The sequence below is a fragment of the Poromitra crassiceps genome (genome assembly GCF_964638095.1).
Source record: "Poromitra crassiceps genome assembly, chromosome: 7".
NCBI classification, from domain to species: Eukaryota; Metazoa; Chordata; class Actinopteri; order Beryciformes; family Melamphaidae; genus Poromitra; species Poromitra crassiceps.
The window spans coordinates 53,295,448-53,315,373 of record NC_139628.1 but is presented as its reverse complement, the minus strand read 5'-3'; the positions used below and the strand labels follow the sequence as shown (position 1 = coordinate 53,315,373).

The 19,926-nt window shown below is 43.6% G+C and overlaps 1 protein-coding gene across 1 annotated transcript; it reads right to left on the bottom strand.

The window, feature by feature from the left end:
- Window positions 1-4,181: 4,181 nt before the first annotated feature.
- Window positions 4,182-17,989, bottom strand: sat2a.1 (spermidine/spermine N1-acetyltransferase family member 2a, tandem duplicate 1; the record flags this gene model as incomplete). Its single annotated transcript, XM_083639707.1, has 6 exons — window positions 4,182-4,349; window positions 5,359-5,399; window positions 6,153-6,254; window positions 11,355-11,438; window positions 17,278-17,329; window positions 17,927-17,989. The coding sequence occupies 6 exons, from the start codon at window positions 17,987-17,989 to the stop codon at window positions 4,182-4,184; spliced, it is 510 nt and encodes a 169-aa protein (XP_083495833.1).
- Between the last annotated feature and the right edge of the window lie 1,937 nt (window positions 17,990-19,926).

Below are 19,926 nucleotides of genomic sequence, written 5' to 3'. Positions count from 1 at the left end.
CCACTCACGCGTTTAGACAGTACCGAGTCTAACCACACGGTGGCTCTGGTGTATAGGGCAAAAGTTTATACCACCAGCCTCTTCTCCTCAGTGATGTTCTTTAGCCACTGCGTCCCAAACGGAGGTCCGGGGACTTCCAGCGGTCCTTGAGCAGAGCATGGTTCAAGGAGTCCACACACAGCAAAGTGGAAATAGCCTAATGTCACTGTTATAACGAGAGAATGTATGAGGATGGGTATTTTGCGTAGTCTGACTACAACCACCCACATAGAGACAGTCATGTAAATCTACATTCAATCCAAAATGTTCTGAGACAGTGTTCCTTAGGACAGTCTTGTGAAATGGGGTGAACTAAGGTTCCAGGACAAGAAAACATTCTGGGAGCCCCTGCGCACTATCCATTATAGCTGTGGTGGATGCTAGCCATACGATCCCATAGCAGCAACTCCTATTGATAGCAATGTTTCCTTAGAGATGTATGTATCTGTGATTCTCAACTAAAATGTGAGTCTTTATGAGCAAAATGATACAGTTGAATTGAACAGTTCTATTCAAAACTTGGTACATAAAAAAAAAACATTCTTATCATGTAAGTATCATGTATTATCTCTAAAATCCATGTATTATCTCTCAAATTTACCTACCATCATTTAAAAAGTACAGTAGCATACTTTATATTGTGCTATTGGGGAATATTTAATTTTAGCACCAAACTTCAATTAGCCTATACTTTCAGGCAAAAAAATAAAATAAAAATAAAAAAGAATCTGAAATGATAAATCTATATAAACACCTGGATGAGTTCACAATGAAGTGGGTTGAGCAAAACAACACGGTCACACATAGCACATCACTTTAATATTGTACAATGGAGAGTCAAACAAGTTTTCCTTCTTCTGATCAGTGTCAGCTGAGTGGATTCATAACGCAAACAAATTGTCAGTTTTCAAGAACGGGTGACAGCTGTGGAAAACTGCATACTGAACACTGAATACTGCATGTGATGTGACAATACTTGGACTTGTGGAATATCTAGCAGGATGTTTGGCACATCGAATGACACAAAACTCTAAAATTAACTTCAAATTGTCACTTGGAATCATGTCATCAAAACATTCCACTGATGTCAAGTGAAAACTTGACAACAACAATTTGGGTGATTTTAAATGTTTACCAGTTGAAGGATCACATGTTCCTCTCTATACTCTCCAATCTCTTGGCATTATGAAAAACCATTTCAAACGCCACACCGGAGGATGTTTAAAATGCACGCTGGTCGAGCTAAACACAAGGCTATTGTTCTTCATTCCTGAAAAGTTGCTATTTTTGTACACAATAATTTCCAGAATTTCCCCTCGGGGATGAATAAAGTACTCTATCTATCAATACAAAACAAGGTTTTTGCCAGACAGTGATGATTAGTATGGTTAACCATTCCAGAGACAAAACCTCTGACTAATCCCAGAATGAAAAATAATAAGTACTGTATAGTATAGTAGCCTCTGCTGGTCACAGAAGAATGATCCAGAAAACAACTGATGGCACAAGACATTTGAAAACACGGTTGGAAAATCACTGAAATGAACAGTGACTTTGTATTGCACGTTGGGTGACATCTGAGTGACACAGCCATATCTAAGACTCCACCTGCAAACGCTGATTAGGCTTCTTATCTCCAGTAACCCAGCTCCACATTGAACAACATGTGGCATTGAGCACATGCAACAATCGCATGGCTTTCTAGTCTACTTCTAGTGACAGGTACACTGTGTCCTGAGTACAAACTACAACTGGCATCAACACTGGAAATACACAACGGCTCCATTTATGTTCTATTATTATAATAGTTGTAGAGTGGCTTATTCAAGTGCTTTTTATTTTTATTTCACTCAGTAGTGAAATGTTGACTTTCGAGTTTGGTGATGAGAGTCTGTGTTTGATATACTGTAACAAGAAATTTGATTTGATTATAAAATTGCTCGAGGAAAGCCATGTTGAAAAGTTGTATAATTCCTAGTTATGGGATTGGCATTCGATGGGGAAGTTGCAGGAAAGAAAGGATATGAATATCCCTTGACATTCCTTTGGGCTCTGTATTGACTTTGGGGCACGCACTCTGTCATAATATGATGACAGGAATTCAAATTGTCATTTGCTCTGTGTTTTGTACACTGGACCAGACTTTGGTCCGCTTCCATGAGCCATGTCAAATTATTACACAACACCGTGTCCTCCTACCGCTAAAAAACGTAGAAACGGTGTATTTTCACGACATGATTCTGTAAACTTTTAACATCAATGCAAACGGCAACACTTGTGAAGTAAGGTTGTTTAAGGGAAAGTCTGAGAAAACAACCTAAATATAATCCACCGCACAGAATTACCACTGTTTTCATTCAAATCCCTTGGAGACACCATAAAACAACTATTTTTAAATGTACAGGATATACACCGGGACTCCACGCCAGAATTATATCACTCACTTTTACAGTTTTGACAGTTTCACAGACATGGATTTAGCTGAGACCAAGACTAAGCTTCTAAGCCACCAGATGGAACTTTTTGGTCTACTTCTATGGCTTGATTCATTTCTAACGGTTTTGCTTTAAGATGCAAGGATGGGTTTCATCATATAGTGCACACTTTTCTCTTGAGAACTGTTGTGGGAGGAGCTAATGACGGGCTGAACAACACACATCAGAGTATGTTGTGGGAGGAGCTAATGACGGGCTGAACAACACATCAGAGTATGTTGTGGGAGGAGCTAATGACGGGCTGAACAACACACATCAGAGTATGTTGTGGGAGGAGCTAATGACGGGCTGAACAACACATCAGAGTATGTTGTGGGAGGAGCTAATGACGGGCTGAACAACACACATCAGAGTATGTTGTGGGAGGAGCTAATGACGGGCTGAACAACACATCAGAGTATGTTGTGGGAGGAGCTAATGACGGGCTGAACAACACACATCAGAGTATGTTGTGGGAGGAGCTAATGACGGGCTGAACAACACATCAGAGTATGCGAGATGACAGTTACGTTACACCTAATGAAGAATCCAGTGCAAAAAAAACAGCTTGTGCTTCACAACGATCGTACAGTACAGGACAGGTGATTGACTCTTTGGTTGCTGTTGCCATGGATATCAAAGGGCAACTTAAAGGGACAGGACACTCTAAATTCAACCCCCCCCCCCCCCCCCCCAGCCGTTAATCAATGTGCATGGCAATTTTGATGCATGATGCCTGTTTTATGGATTTTGCGTGAAAATCTCAGCTTTGTATCGCCAACTAGGAGAATAAAATGCCTTTATTTGAATAACGCCTTTTGTTGGTTTGGAGAGCCTGATATGTTCTACATGTTATGATCATGCAGGAGGCGGAGAAAGGCTCAAACGGAGTTCGTCCTATCCCTTTAATAAGGAAATGAATCAAAGGTGCTATGCCTCACAACATGTCATAAGGAGAGAGAAAAAACACATTTCATTACCTCGGTCATGTTTCTTTATATTGCATGGGCTCCGTTCCAATACTTAAAACTGCATCCTTATCTCCAATGTTAAACCAATCACTTATTATAGCAAACTAACAAGTGACTGAAGCACATAATAAGCCAATGACTTTTGCCACGTTCCAGTTGCACTGGGAATTAGGAATATCCCAGTTGATTGACGTCACAGCAGGGTTAACTCTAGCCAGGCTAGCCATTGTTAGCAATAACAGTTGATAACAACGCATTACATGATTACATGGTATTTTGCGCATACAAACACCGTAGCAACCTATCCCCAGATAGAAGTTAGACAGTACTGCGTGCACAACAGACAGGAGTTCTAATAAACAGCGTATTAGTAGTACAGCTTTCACTACTGTTGATGCAGAGCTGCCATCTTGGATTTTGAGGTTTGGGTTGGTGAGGTTCCCCTGAGTTTCGGAGTACGAAATCCCAGTTCAGGTGATGTCACAGGGGCGTAACCCACCTTCTAACTGGGAAATTCCTTGTTCCCAGTGCAACTGGAATGTGGCATTCATCCAACATAATTATTTATAGAGAAATTAGCCTTAGGATTGCCAATATCAAGTGTTGGAACGGGGCCACTGAGTGGTGCTCTATCCCTGCGTTGTGTGGGGTGACCTCACGGCTGTCAAGGTCAAGAGGTCATGACCCCGGTGTGGGGTCAGGGCTGGGCCAGGTGCTGCAGCGCCTCGCCCTGACAGCGCATACAGTGGTAGCCGATCTCCGCCGTGACGTCGAAGCAGCCCTGACTGATGTAGAAGTCCAGAGAGGATTTGTTCCAGTCCAGGACGGTGAAGTCCAGCTGGGTGCAGCCCGCGGCCAGGCCCAGCTGAGGGAGGGGGCGGGGTTAAAGCAGGAAGCAGGAAGAGACACAAGAGCATTGATATTGACACAAGGGATGTCTGTAAAGTGTAAGAGACTGTAATGCATTTTAAATTTGCAAGCAGTTCATAGTGTATACACGAGATCCCTAGTCTATATACAGGGGCAATGTGGGCTCTGTTTGTTCTCTGTTTCAATTTTTGTCCCTCTGACGACGTCATAGTGACATCACTGATGATGTCACCAGTGATATCATAAATCATCATGCAAATGTCATCAGATGCAAAGTTGTGACATCAACAGTGATGTCATTCCTCAGTGATGTCATAAGAGCACATGACACATGACACAGCGGTCGACCTGCAGGGCGGGCTCGGCGGTGGCATTGTGACATCATCAGTGATGTCACAAGAGCAACTGTGATGTCATCAGTGATGCGAATTTGTGACATCATCAGTGATGTCATACGAGCATGTGAGCCTGCACAGTGGTCGAGCTGCAGGGCGGGCGAGCCCGTGCAGTGGGCGAGCGAGCCTAGGAATGGAGTTGGCGCAGCCTAGTGAAATTGATGCCTAGTGAAATAAAATGGTGGCCATTAAGGGGCGTTGTGGTCCAAGTGACGGATGGGTGTAATACGCTTGCTTGCCTTTGATCCCGATGATCGAGGGGTTCTATCCCCAGCGTTTTCAAAGTCCATTTCGACCCTAAGCCACATTAATGAATAGTTGTTCTTATTGAACCATGACCAAACCATTTCTCTAACCTTAACCAAGTTGTTTTAGTTGCCTAACCATATTTCCTAACACAACTTGATGGCTACAGTCTCGTGGCGTGGGAAAAATGACGAATGTGTTATTTTTTATCCCGGTCATCACAGCTAACCCATTGATACCTGATGCAGCATCATACGCGTCATACGCGGTTCGCGGTCTTAAAGGGATACACACACACATGAGGGATATACACGCAAATGCTGCATCAGGTATCAATGGGATGATGAGTCGACCTTTACTCACCTGTGCTACTTTGCTCATCAGTGCTTTACCGATCCCTTTCCCTGGAAGACAGACAACATGCATCACTCAGGTCATCACACACCTGCTTTATTGATCAAACTTATTCATTGCAAACAATTCTACTCTTTGATATATTCATCATACAATAACACAGCACTCGTTATTCTCTCTTCTACTAGTGGAATACCTGTCCACTAGACCCAGAGGGTTTCATAGTGCACTTCCCCGGCTGATTGCAACTCGGCCCGCCTGTGTGCTGCTCCAGAGTTCAGTGGCTGATTCAAACTCTGCTCACGTGTGTTCTACTCCGGAGCTCTCCCTGGTGCTGAACTTGTGTGTCGAGGCATTTCGGGCCACTAATGAGCCATTTTGCCCATTTAGCCAGCTTCAATTACCCAATCAAAAAATCTGGCTCTGTTAGGTCACCCACAGGGGGTGCTCTTTACACTTATATAGCATAGCATAGCTGTGGCCAAACACATTTCAGATCACTCACTCACTCACTCCCACACACAGAGACAGACAGGCAGACAGACAGACAGACAGACAGACAGGCAGACAGACAGACAGACAGACAGACAGACAGACAGACAGACAGGCAGGCAGGCAGACAGACAGACAGACAGACAGTTCACATTGTTATGATAGGGGCGTAACCCACCTTCTAACTGGGAAATTCCTTGTTCCCAGTGCAACTGGAATGTGGCATTCATCCAACATATTTATAGAGAAATTAGCCTTACGATTGCCAATATCAAGTGTTGGTTGAAGCGGTCAGAGATGTTTCACTGCACCTCTGAACTCAGGCATGACGTACAGGTCCTCCATATAAACGGCCCGTCCCTTCCATGAGCTGTAGGTGTAGAAGTAAAGTGCGTAGCCTATCTTGGAATGGCCTGAAAGCAAAAAACAACAACACAACAAACCAAAACCACAAATGTCAAGTGAATACATCAGAGATTGGTAGTGAGCAGATACTGTAACATGGAGATAGATGATGTGTTTGTCCACTTAGAGACTTGTACCACAGAGAAATTGTTTTCTGCATGCCATCATGTTATCAAACTTTTATATTGTTTTAATTATTATTATTAGAGGTATTCAGAGATGGGAAGTAACAAAGTACAAATAATTTGTTACTGTACTGTAGGATTTTCATTATCTGTATGAGTATTTATTTTTCTGACAACCTTTTGCTTTTACTCCCTACATTTTAACAGAAATAGCTGTACTTTCTACTCCTTACATTTTTAAAACAGGCTAGTTACTTTAGTTATAATGCACAACAGACAAAAACAATGTCTGTCTGTCTCTCTCTCTTGTCGCACCTCCAAAACAAGACACTAGAAAGCGTGGCTGATGATGTCACAAATAAATCACGGATGATGTCACAGATGATGTCATCAGTGATATCACTCACGCAAATGTAATCAGTGAGTGATGTCATCAGTGAGTGCAGTTATGTCACTTGAGCAATTGTGATGTAATCAGTGAGTGATGTCTTCAGTGATGTCACTCGAGCAATTGTGATGTCATCAGAATCAGAATCAGAATCAGAATCACTTTATTCGCCAAATGCATCACAAGGATACACAGGAATTCATTCTGGCGTAACAGCACAGCTCAAACGAGACAAAAAACGCAGACAGCACACATGTCAAAAACACACTCAGGACATGATAAAAACTATACGTGGGGTGTGGTTCTGGTTTTGACGGCCCGGGACCGTCTTGCTGAGGGGAGGTTTTGGAAGAGAGGGTTTCCGGGATGAGAGGGGTCAGTGAGTGATGTCATCAGCCATCAGCATTATGTCATCATGTAATTATGATGTCATGTTATGATGTCATAATGTCCAACCCACATTCAGTCCCTTTGTAATGCCTTCTCTTTGAGACACAGCAAACAAGTCGGTGTGGTACAGTGACACATCTGAAGGAATGGCTGCTCGAGCAGAGCATGATGACAGGCAGCTCTATGATGCCCTCATGGCAGGAGACCTGGACACACTGAGGAGCCTGCTGCAGGAAGACCACTTAAGAAGGCAGATCAATGAGAAGTGTTTTTATGGGTGGAGGAGGAGCCCTCTGGTGCTCGCAGCCTGGTTTGGTCATGCTGCCTGTGTGCACTACCTGATCACACAGGGAGCACAGGTAGACCTAGCTGACGGGAATAACAGGACGCCTCTCTGCTGTGCCGTGTACGCCGGTCACCTGGACTGTGTCCGGATCCTCCTGGAAGCCGGGGCCGACCCTAACAGAAGCAGACACGGCCCGTGCACCCCTCTCTACTGGGCTGCCCGGGATGGAAGCCCGGAGATACTGCAGGAACTCATCAGGTACCGTGCTGCTGTTCCTGTTGACATAGACACTGATCACTGCTGGAGTTCTCCTCTCTACATCAGTGCTGTACGCAACCACCTGGACTACTTCCACCTGCTGCTCCAGGCCGCTGGCGTTCTGACCCGTGACGTGGCTTCTCGCCTGCTGCAGGTGGTGCTGAATAAAAGGTGCAACTCGGCCTTCGTCCAGCTGCTGCTGGACCACGGTGCTGACCCGGCCCTGGTGACCACAGAGCAGGCACAGCTGGAGGAGAGGGCGGATCCTGAGGCTCTCAGGGTCTTTCTGGAGGCCAAGAGATGTCCTCGCAGTCTGGCCCACGTGTGTCGGATCCGGATCCGCCAAGTGCTGGGCACACATCGGCTGAACCAAGTCCACTCCCTACCACTAACACAAGTGATGAAGGACTTTGTGCTCCACCAAAACTGACTTGAAGATTGAAGGGAGTCAGTTTATTTTCATTTCCTACATTTCTTCAGTGAAGTTATTCAAGTCAATGGATTAATTTTTGTTTTATGGACTCAACTCCTGGCGGGCTCAACTCATCCACCACCGATGTGTAGCTGTAGCGCCCACCTGGGCGATGCACGGCAGCCAGTTTGCGCCAGAACGCTCAGCACACATCAGCCTATCACGGTGGAGAACTGAGGACTGAACATGCCATTTAGATAACGAGGGATGATTAGGTGGCCATGATTGAAGGAATGCCTGTGTGGGAATTTAGCCAGGGCACCGGCGTGACACCCCTACTCTTTTTGACCACAGAGAGTCAGGACCTTGGTTTAACATCTCATCCAAGGGGTGGCGCTGCCTGTCTCTGCCCTGGGGCATTGGGGATGGGGATATCGTTCATGACACCAGAGGGATGAGCACCTCCTACCGGGGGGGGGGGGGGTGTAGTGGTAAATACAAAGTGAGTAGTTTATCCAGTCCACCTTGTTTCCCCCCCTCATTGATTTACAGTACACAATTGATCGGAGAATAGGCGAGTAAACTCTTTTGTCTCATTTCAAAGACGTGTGTTTACCCCTCCACGCTCCACCATGGCGGCCCTGCTGGTACTCCAAAAAAAACACTTCTCCCATCCAAGAACTGAGCCCATGCAGACCTGCTTAGCTTCCCGGCAAGCCAGCGATGTAGTGCAAGGAGCCCCAGTCCTGCTCTGCTTTCATGACTACTAGTACACACCATTAGAACCTGCCATAAATGTTGCATCATTTGCATGGTTGTGTTCGCCTGTTGTACTTCTTGTAACCTTATCTGCCTCTACGTCCTTATCTTTGCCCACTGTTTCTTTGTATTATAATTTTTTTTCCTCCGGATTTTTCTCCTGTTTCTCCCCCAATTGGACTTGGACCATCCCCCCTGCTGTCCCGATCGCTGCTCCACCCCCTCTGCCGATCGGGGGGGGGGGGGGTTGTAGACTAGCACATGCTTCCTCCGATACATGTGCAGCCAGCTTCTCACCTGACAGCGAGGGGTTTCACCGGCAGGACGTGGCACGTGGGAGGATCAGGCTATCCTCCCCCCGAAGGAAGTGCTAGTGTGGTGACCAGGACTCACCACCCCCCCACCGGACCGGCTTCCCACCCGCAGACACGGCCAATTGTGTCTGTAGGAACAATCTGACCAAGCCAGAAGTACCGTTGCCGGGAAATTGAACCCGGGTCTCGTCTCTGCTGTGGTAGGTAGGCGAGTGCTTTTACCTCTACTCCACCCAGACGCCCCTTTTGGATCATTCTATCCTTATAATAATGAACTGAAAAAACCCCACCTCATATGATATGCATTGGCGACAACCACAGGCCTCCAATAAAGTCTGCGCATGCATATACTGTATGCAGATGCCCCCCCCGACACACACACACACACACACACACACACACACACACACACACACACACACACAGGCAGAGATATATGGCGCAGTGGAAAAAGGGCTGTGTCATGGAATGGAAGACAGAGGCAGAGCGGGGCAGCAGGGAGAATGTGAATGTTCTCATTAGTCTGAGGAAAAGAGACGCGTCAGCCGGCTTATGTAAGTGCTGGGCAGAGAGATCAGATCAGCACCGTGCAGTTAGCTAACAAACCTGAGCGATAGCCTACAGGCTAATGGACCTGCTACTAATAGAACACGACTGCAGGTGCAACAGCGTTACATAACGGTCCATTTTTCCAAAATGCAATCATGTTAAATTGCGAATCAATCACTATCTCTAGTGTCCATCAGTTATAATAATGGATGTTATATCGTGTTATAATAATGGAGGGTGCATTCGTGTGAGTCATTTGTCAACAACGAGCCACTGTTACCTATCATCTTGCAAAGACTAAATAAATTGTACAAAAAAATAATATATATATATATATAATCTCTTAAAAAGTAGCATATTCATGTGTTTGCATTTTGTGCCGTCAATTATTTGGCAAAAGTGTCTCTTTTTTCAAATTATGGAGATCACATATTGGAATTGAATTTTTATTAAAATTATTTTGTCTAATCAAAAATAATTGAATTAATTTCAAACAAATCAAACTAAGATCCAGGGGTAAATTCACAAAACTGCTCCTACGATCTTAATAAGTTACCTAATAAGTAAGTAAAAATAGTGAAGTAAAAATGTAGGTATAGTAGTTCTTAAGAGGGCTCTTGAGTGCAATTCCCCAATATTCCCTTAAGATTAGTCTCAACTCTTATCAACTTCTCCTGGTTTCCTATCTGCAGACTCCTCAAAAGGCAAACAAGCCTGAAGTTGAAGACCCCCCCTATAGGCAGAAGGAAAGAAAGTCATTTTAAGGATTTTAACAAGATCATTATTTATTTATTTTTGTGTGAGAAAAACCAGCAGACATTAATTATTATTCAAACTAGAGTATTTTATATAAATCTTGAAACATAATTTTAGGGGGTCTTTAAACATTGTGCTACCTAGCTGCAGCCCATAGTCTAGACCAGGACCACCTGCACTCCCACCCAGCTGCAGCTCTTTGGTCACAGTCTAGTTAACCACCAGTATTTCCATCTGGAAAACAACAAACCTATTGGCTATATCTGTGGTTTACTCCAATTTGGGACAAGACTCAGACATTTGTTACGGCTGTTTGGCTAAAAGCTATAATCTGCCGTCTAATCTAATCTAATTTGCCTGCTTCTTTTCATGAGACATGAGACATTCGCCAAGTAAAAAGAGATACAGTAAGTAAAACTGTCTTTGAAATACCTATTTCAATCTCCAAAAGTGTGAATGCCCTGAGTTTGGAGGCGTATTGTAACAACTTTAGCTGGAAGGTTCACTTACTGCAGAAAATATTAATGCAACATGCCACAATTTCAATGATTAGTAATAAATTAGCAAGAAATGCTGTCTAACAAGGATGTAAACACATTTGTACACAATGATGTGTAGGAAATAAGTTTTTCATCGATGGGATATTTTATTGTAGCTAATGAAATATGTAAAACCTTTAAATATCGGATAATATTAACTTTTTTTGTTCAGTTATATTATGGAAAGGTTAAGAAAATATTTGAGAAGTGTGCTTTATTTACAACTTTTATCTAAGGAAGCACAATAAGAGCAAATAAAATACTTAGGGAACCATTTTGTATACATGCAAAAACACATGCATTGGTCGTTAAGGGAAAAGGTTCTCCCTCACCTTCTTGGGTCCTGTGCTGTTCCGGAACCTCTGCGATGATTCCATGGAAGAATGGGTTCTTGGAGAATCCATCCTGCTCCAAGTCTGCACACGAACAACAGAGACACCGTCAGATTGATAGAGACACCTTGGTATCGTTACTGTAAATCAGTGATTTTGGCTTCAGTACCCCCTTTCCCTGATTTCTGAATCCAAGCACCCCCTTTACCTGACTACAAGATTTTGCTTAGAAAACTGCAAGAGAAAACTATATATGATACAATGAATCAGAATCAGAATCAGAATCAGAATCACTTTTATTGCCACAGTATGCAAGTTACATATGAGGAATTTCTCTTAGTGTCTGTTTGCAGCGTAGCGGTCACATCAATATACAGAGATAAGAAGTAGGAAGATAACTAAAGACAATCACAAAGTTGCAAGTGCAATCAAATCGAACCAAATCGAGTCAATATATACAATATGTACATGAGTGGTGAAGTGTTCTGTGGATAATAAATATAAATTTACATTGAATTTACATGAGATTTACAGACTGAGTTAAATAGACGTTAAATAGGCAGTGGATTTACATGAATTTACAGTCTGAGTTAAATAAGAGTTTACATTAAATGTACATGAAATTTACAGGCTAAGTTAAATCGGCATTAAATGTGCAAGGAATTTACATGAATGAATGATAACCCACCTTTTGAAGAATATAACATTACAAAATAAGAAATGGGATGAAAGCGTTGCCATTAGTGCCTCCTGAGCAGATTCATTTTAACGTTTCGTTTATATTCATGATTTATGATTTCTATCATTTTTCTATTTTCCTCTTTCTCACAAGTACCCCCTGTAGTACCTCCACGTACCCCTAGGGGTATGCATACCCCAGTTTGGGAACTACTGCCGTAAACATGGCCGAGACAACTGCTTGCGTTTATCTCACCTCACTGTTTCTCAAAAATTAAGAGCACATGTCTCATCCTCCTTGTTACTTGTCCCCGCCCCCTCCCTTGTGTCACTCTGTTGCTTTACTGGAGGAGAAACATGTCACTCATTCTGTCATGTTTACGCTGGAAGATCAGCATCCAGCATCCACTTCTGCTTTGTGCCATAAAGCAACCTCCCTTTGTGCCATAAAGCAATGTAACCCGTGTTGCGTAGTAGGGCTGGGCAATATAATCGATACGGCAATATATCGCGATATTTTATTTCCCGATACTGTTACTACCGATTATTATTAAAAAAAAATTATATCGATACTTGGCGTCCAAGTATCGATATAAAATTGCAGGCCATGCCATGCCAGGCCTCTGCATCTGGTGATTCCCACCCCTAATCAATACTGTATCGATATTTCCCATATCGATGCGTTCAGTAACACAGTCAACACTCAGTAGTTTTGACTAAATTTGTCCACTAAGTTATCAGTATAAAGTGATGTACATATTACACTACCTGGGTGGTACACAGTGTGTTGTATCTTTAGCTCTATTATTTAATTTTGAGTAAATTGTCTAGAGTATTGCAATATATCGCAATATGTATTGTATCGCAATGTATCGTGATACAATCATATCGGGACCCCTGTATCGTGATACGTATCGTATCGTGAGGTCCTTGCCGATACGCAGCCGTATTGCGTAGTCCCCCGGAGGCCTCGGAGAGTGAGGTTTACCCCGCTGGCTACTGTTACAGCAATATGAGAGATTTCCCATCAAATCAGAACCACTGTTACAGCAATATGAGAGATTTCCCATCAAATCAGAACCACTGTTACAGCAATATGAGAGATTTCCCATCAAATCAGAACCACTGTTACAGCAATATGAGAGATTTCCCATCAAATCAGAACCACTGTTACAGCAATATGAGAGATTTCCCATCAAATCAGAACCACTGTTACAGCAATATGAGAGATTTCCCATCAAATCAGAACCACTGTTACAGCAATATGAGAGATTTCCCATCAAATCAGAACCACTGTTACAGCAATATGAGAGATTTCCCATCAAATCAGAACCACTGTTACAGCAATATGAGAGATTTCCCATCAAATCAGAACCACTGTTACAGCAATATGAGAGATTTCCCATCAAATCAGAACCACTGTTACAGCAATATGAGAGATTTCCCATCAAATCAGAACCACTGTTAAAGCAATATGAGAGATTTCCCATCAAATCAGAACCACTGTTACAGCAATATGAGAGATTTCCCATCAAATCAGAACCACTGTTACAGCAATATGAGAGATTTCCCATCAAATCAGAACCACTGTTACAGCAATATGAGAGATTTCCCATCAAATCAGAACCACTGTTACAGCAATATGAGAGATTTCCCATCAAATCAGAACCACTGTTACAGCAATATGAGAGATTTCCCAACAAATCAGAACCACTGTTACAGCAATAAGAGAGATTTCCCATCAAATCAGAACCACTGTTACAGCAATATGAGAGATTTCCCATCAAATGAGAACCACTGTTACAGCAATATGAGAGATTTCCCATCAAATCAGAACCACTGTTACAGCAATATGAGAGATTTCCCATCAAATCAGAACCACTGTTACAGCAATATGAGAGATTTCCCATCAAATCAGAACCACTGTTACAGCAATATGAGAGATTTCCCATCAAATCAGAACCACTGTTACAGCAATATGAGAGATTTCCCATCAAATCAGAACCACTGTTACAGCAATATGAGAGATTTCCCATCAAATCAGAACCACTGTTACAGCAATATGAGAGATTTCCCATCAAATCAGAACCACTGTTACAGCAATATGAGAGATTTCCCATCAAATCAGAACCACTGTTAGAGCAATATGAGAGATTTCCCATCAAATCAGAACCACTGTTACAGCAATATGAGAGATTTCCCATCAAATCAGAACCACTGTTACAGCAATATGAGAGATTTCCCATCAAATCAGAACCACTGGCACATTCTAGTCTTGCCTGATGTTCGTGTTTGTTTATAGTACAGTAATTACACTATAATGTCTCAAAGTTCACACTAGCCTACACACCACCCCTTTAAACAGGGTCTGTCATTTTAAGCAACACATTATATTAGGGCTGTGGCGATTCACTTATCTCCCGATTCGATACTATCACGATACTTGGGTGCCGATTCGATATATATTGCGATTCTTAAGTATTGCGATTCTACGATTATTGCGATTCGATATTACGAGTTATTGCGATTTTTGTTTCTTTTTTTCTTTTCTTTTTTCAGTTTGTTTGCTTTTTTACACTAGATTAGAACATGGGAAAAGTTGAATCATACACTAGAGACTGTATATTATATCATGAGTAGGGCTGGGCAATATAGTTAAAAACAGGGGCGGACTGGGATCATAATTCAGGCCGGGCATTAGATACCAAGCAGGCCAGGCCGATATGGGCCGACGCGCGTGAAATTTGTCCGTTTGAAGCCCAATTTGGGCCACGTCCAATTTTACAATGAGATGCACCCACTTTAACCCTGAAGTGTAATTATTACTTCAGACTAACTAATAAAGTAATAAAACCACTAGTAAACCAGTAGGCGGCGCCTGGCCTGCTGTTCAGTGAGTGGCCTGACTGTGGGCACCCATTTTTATTTTTTTGTGCGATTATCGATTCTGGAATAAAAGATCGATTCAAAACATTGTGACATTAAAAATCGCGATACTTAAGTGAATCGATTTTTTCCCCCACCCCTACAACACATACATCTGTCTAAAATGTGAGAACGCCTGAACCCCCCCGTATAGGGCATGCAACATGCCGTCCACACATTCCATGATCTCTGCGTACTGAAGCTCACGTTTTTCCAGCAGCTTCCTCTCGCTGCCAGCTGGAGGCTGGAATCTCTCGCTAGAATCTCTCGCTGACTTCAAGTAAGGCCACAGAAGAAGCCTTCTTTAGATGTGTCACTGGTTTGAATAAGCTGTTCCTCTGCTGATCTGGTCTGTTACCACTCATTCTGTTTCACTTGTTTTGTCTTTTGCCGCCTTTTGCATAACAATGATAATGTCATATGACAACGTGCTGTTTTGAAACTTCTGTGCTGCCTCGTCGTCGTCTCTCTTCATCTTCAGCTTGTTTTCATTTTTGCCAACTAAATTTGAACATTCAAAGTAAGCTATGGTAGTCAGAGGACAGTAAAGCAAGTGATTGCAACTAAAACCCATTTAAATACATGAGCGATATATTGATGTTGATATTATCATTGTATTTTATACGAAAAAGTGAGTTGGCCTTCTCTTACCGACCGAAGAGATCAACATTGTCATCAGTGATGTCATCAGTGATGATGTGATGTCATCATCAGTTTTCAGGGGGTGTAAAGAGCACCCGTGCGGGTGACCTGATGGAGCTGGACTTTTTAATTAGGTAATTGCCCTAGTACCTAATGATGTGATTCATCAGTGATGTCATAAGTGATGATGTCATCTGTGATGATGTCATCAGTGATATCATCCTTCCTGGGTGAGGTCATCAGGGATGTCATCAGTGATGATGTCATCAGGGATGATGTCATCACCGAATTTGCCAGTGTGGGCTCTGTTTTCTGTTCTCAGTGGGCGAGCCTAGGAATCAAGCGCACGTCGCAAGATTGCTAGTTTATTTATAAGGCCTTGTGTGGTAAGCTTCCATTTGTCTTCGCTTTTAAGTTTTAGAGCTACAGGTCGGATACCAGACACACTCACACATACATTAGATTGATACCAGACACACTTTAGATTGATACCAGACACACACTCACACATACATTAGATTGATACCAGACACACTCACACAGACATTAGATTGATATCACACACACTCACACATACATTAGATTGATATCCATACATTAGATTGATATCAGACACACTCACACATACATTAGATTGATATCAGACACACTCTCACACATACATTAGATTGATACCAGACACACTCACACATACATTAGATTGATACCAGACACACTCACACATACAGTAGATTGATACCAGACACACTCACACATACATTAGATTGATACCAGACACACTCACACATACATTAGATTGATACCAGACACACTCACACATACATTAGATTGATACCAGACACACTCACACATACATTAGATTGATACCAGACACACTCACACATACATTAGATTGGTCCACATATGAATACTGAGTCAGGAAAGACCACTTTCATCTTTTATCCTCCTGATATGGAACAAGCTTCAGGACTCTCTTAAACTGGACCGACTGGTCTCCATAGAGGCCTGCAGGGCGACTGGTCTCCATAGAGACCTGCAGGGCGACTGGTCTCCATAGAGACCTGCAGGGCGACTGGTCTCCATAGAGGCCTGCAGGGCGACTGGTCTCCATAGAGGCCTGCAGGGCGACTGGTCTCCATAGAGACCTGCAGGGCGACTGGTCTCCATAGAGACCTGCAGGGCGACTGGTCTCCATAGAGAGACCTGCAGGGCGACTGGTCTCCATAGAGACCTGCAGGGCGACTGGTCTCCATAGAGAGACCTGCAGGGCGACTGGTCTCCATAGAGAGACCTGCAGGGCGACTGGTCTCCATAGAGAGACCTGCAGGGCGACTGGTCTCCATAGAGACCTGCAGGGCGACTGGTCTCCATAGAGACCTGCAGGGCGACTGGTCTCCATAGAGAGACCTGCAGGGCGACTGGTCTCCATAGAGAGACCTGCAGGGCACTACTTGAGGATGCATTGCATAGGAACTGCACCTGCTTTGCGTGGCTATTTTATTTGTCTGATTTTTACGTGATTTTTATTGTTTTTTTTTATGTACTGCAATTTTGTCATTGTAATTGTATTGTTTGCTGTAATCAGGGCGTCCGTGAAAAAGACAGCATGCTCTCAATGGTCCTCCTTGGATAAATAAAGGTCAAATAAATAAACTCAATGAATGAATAAATGACATACCCCTCTGTGTGATTTTCACTTGGTCTGAGACTTTCTCAAATTCAGCCAGCTCCTGGAAAAACATGAGAGCACATGAATCAGTTAGGCCTATCTCCAATAGGCTAGACAGATTATATGAGGGATCAGCCGAGCAGCATTTTGGTAAACAAACCGCGTCACTGGGTGGCAACGGCAATGGTATGGAACCCTATGCATGGAGCCTGAGCTTTGGGAGGCTTGAGTGTCTGACTCTAGCCGGCTGACTCCTTAATACATTTTTAAAACTGCGACAGTTCACACAACTTTAACACGACATGCATAGGCTATTATAGCCTACATCAAACTCTTGAGCTACTTCTGCTCTCACTCAGAATGTCAAAATATAAGCGATGTGATGTATAGTCTTTGAGATATTAACGTGTGTTTGGCACAACTCATACGATACGAATAACTGCCGCGGGGTTCCGCATTTGTGGGTGGCAACGGCAAGTGACGTCACGCTGATTCGTCCTATTAAAAAAACACTCATTAATAAACGAGTGGACTAATTGACAATATACGCCTGACATATAGCGTTAGCTTAGCTATATAAGATTGGTGTTTGAGTCATATACACGTGCACGAGCCGTATACATACACGCGTGGACGCGCGCACGTGTCCGCTGCTCACCAAGATCATCCGTGAGATGTCCTTGCAGTCGTCCAGGCTGGCTGCGCGGATGGAGAAATCCATACCGGGTGGTGGTGTGGTTCGAACGGTGCGCTGCCGCCGCGGCCGGCTGGGAAGAAAACAAATCTATACAGAATACAGCCAAACCGGAACAGTTTACAGAGGAGGAAGAAGAGAGGGTAGAGGGCAACTGGTCTTTACATCACAACCCCCTCAAGTAGGATGCTGGTAACTGGACCGACAGCGCCCTCCACTAGGAAGGCGGTCAGCGGGGGAATAAGCCCCCTCAAAGCGTAATATAATAGGTGCATTAGTAGTTTTCAACATGGGGTCCACTCCAGGCAGAGATGAGAAAAGTACACACATTCTTAGAAGTAGCCTACTACAGTTACTTGTCGAAAGAAAGACTCTGGTAAAAGTAGAAGTATTGATTCAACCAGTTTAATCAAGTAAAAGTATTGTTCCCCCCCCCACAAAAATACAGGCTCTGAAATCTCTGAAAACAATCTGTATGCATATGGACACACTCCAAGTAGTAGGATTGGCTACAGGTGGTGTATGCTGATGGTATTTAATCTCTGCTCCTGGATTTGTTTCAAACACAGTCACTGGAACTAAATTTATAAATGAAAATAAATGTAGGAAATGAAAATAAATAAACTGACTCCCTTCAAGCTTCAAGTCAGTTTTGGTGGAGCACAAAGTCCTTCATCACTTGTGTTAGTGGTAGGGAGTGGACTTGATTCAGGCGATGTGTGCCCAGCACTTGGCGGATCTGGATCCGACACACGTGGGCCAGACTGCGAGGACATCTCTTAGCCTCCAGAAAGACCCTGAGAGCCTCAGGATCCGCCCTCTCCTCCAGCTGTGCCTGCTCTGTGGTCACCAGGGCCGGGTCAGCACCGTGGTCCAGCAGCAGCTGGACGAAGGCCGCACCGCACCGGTACCACAGCACCTTACCCAGAAGGTGAGAAGCCACGTCACGGGTCAGAACGCCAGCAGCCTGGAGCAGCAGGTGGAAGCAGTCCAGGTGTTTGCGTACAGCACTGATGTAGAGAGGGGTGTCTGAGCCGTGTATGATTCTGTTAGGGTCGGCCCCGGCTTCCAGGAGGATCCGGACACAGTCCAGGTGACCGCTGCACACGGCCCAGTAGAGAGGTGTTGAGTTATACTTATTAGCTAGGTCTACCTGTGCTCCCTGTGTGATCAGGTAGTGCACACAGGCAGCATGACCTCCACAGGCTGCGCACGCCAGAGGGGTCGTCCAAATACACTGCTCATTGATCAGCCTTCTGAAGTGGTCTTCCTGCAGCAGGCTCCTCAGTGTGTCCAGGTCTCCTGCCCAGGCGGCATCACAGAGCCGCCTGTCACCATGTCCTGCTTGAACAGCCATTCCTTCAGATGTGTCACTGTACCACACTGACTTGTATGTTGTGTCTCAAACAGAAGGTATTATCAGTGTCAGTGTTGCCCGGTGGCAAATGTTGAATTATCGTACCTGAGGGTACGCGAGCAGCGGCTTCTTCTTCTTATGGCTTTCTGGCAGACTGGATGACTTCTTCCACCACTTATAGCCTCAGCCAGGAAGGATTTATGACATCACTGATGACATCACAATTCTTGAGTGACATCACTGATGACATCATCTGTGACGTCATCAATGATTTATGACATCACTATGGTAGTATCCGGCTGAGCTGTCTGTGACATCATCAGGGAAAGTACAGATACCTGAATGTACAGTAATGAAGTATTTGTACTTAGTTACTTTGTTCTTTACTCAAGTAGAAGTAACAGTTACTTGTCTAAATAAAGACTCTAAGTAGAAGTACTGATTCAACTTGTTTAATCAAGTAAAAGTAAAACGAATTACAAGCTCTGAAATGTTATCAAGTATAAAAGTAAAAAGTATTTCTCCTGGCTGTTTCTGTGCAAAGCTAACTGAACCTCACGTCATATTAAGATAAACAGGTGGTGTATGCTGATGGTATATAATTTCT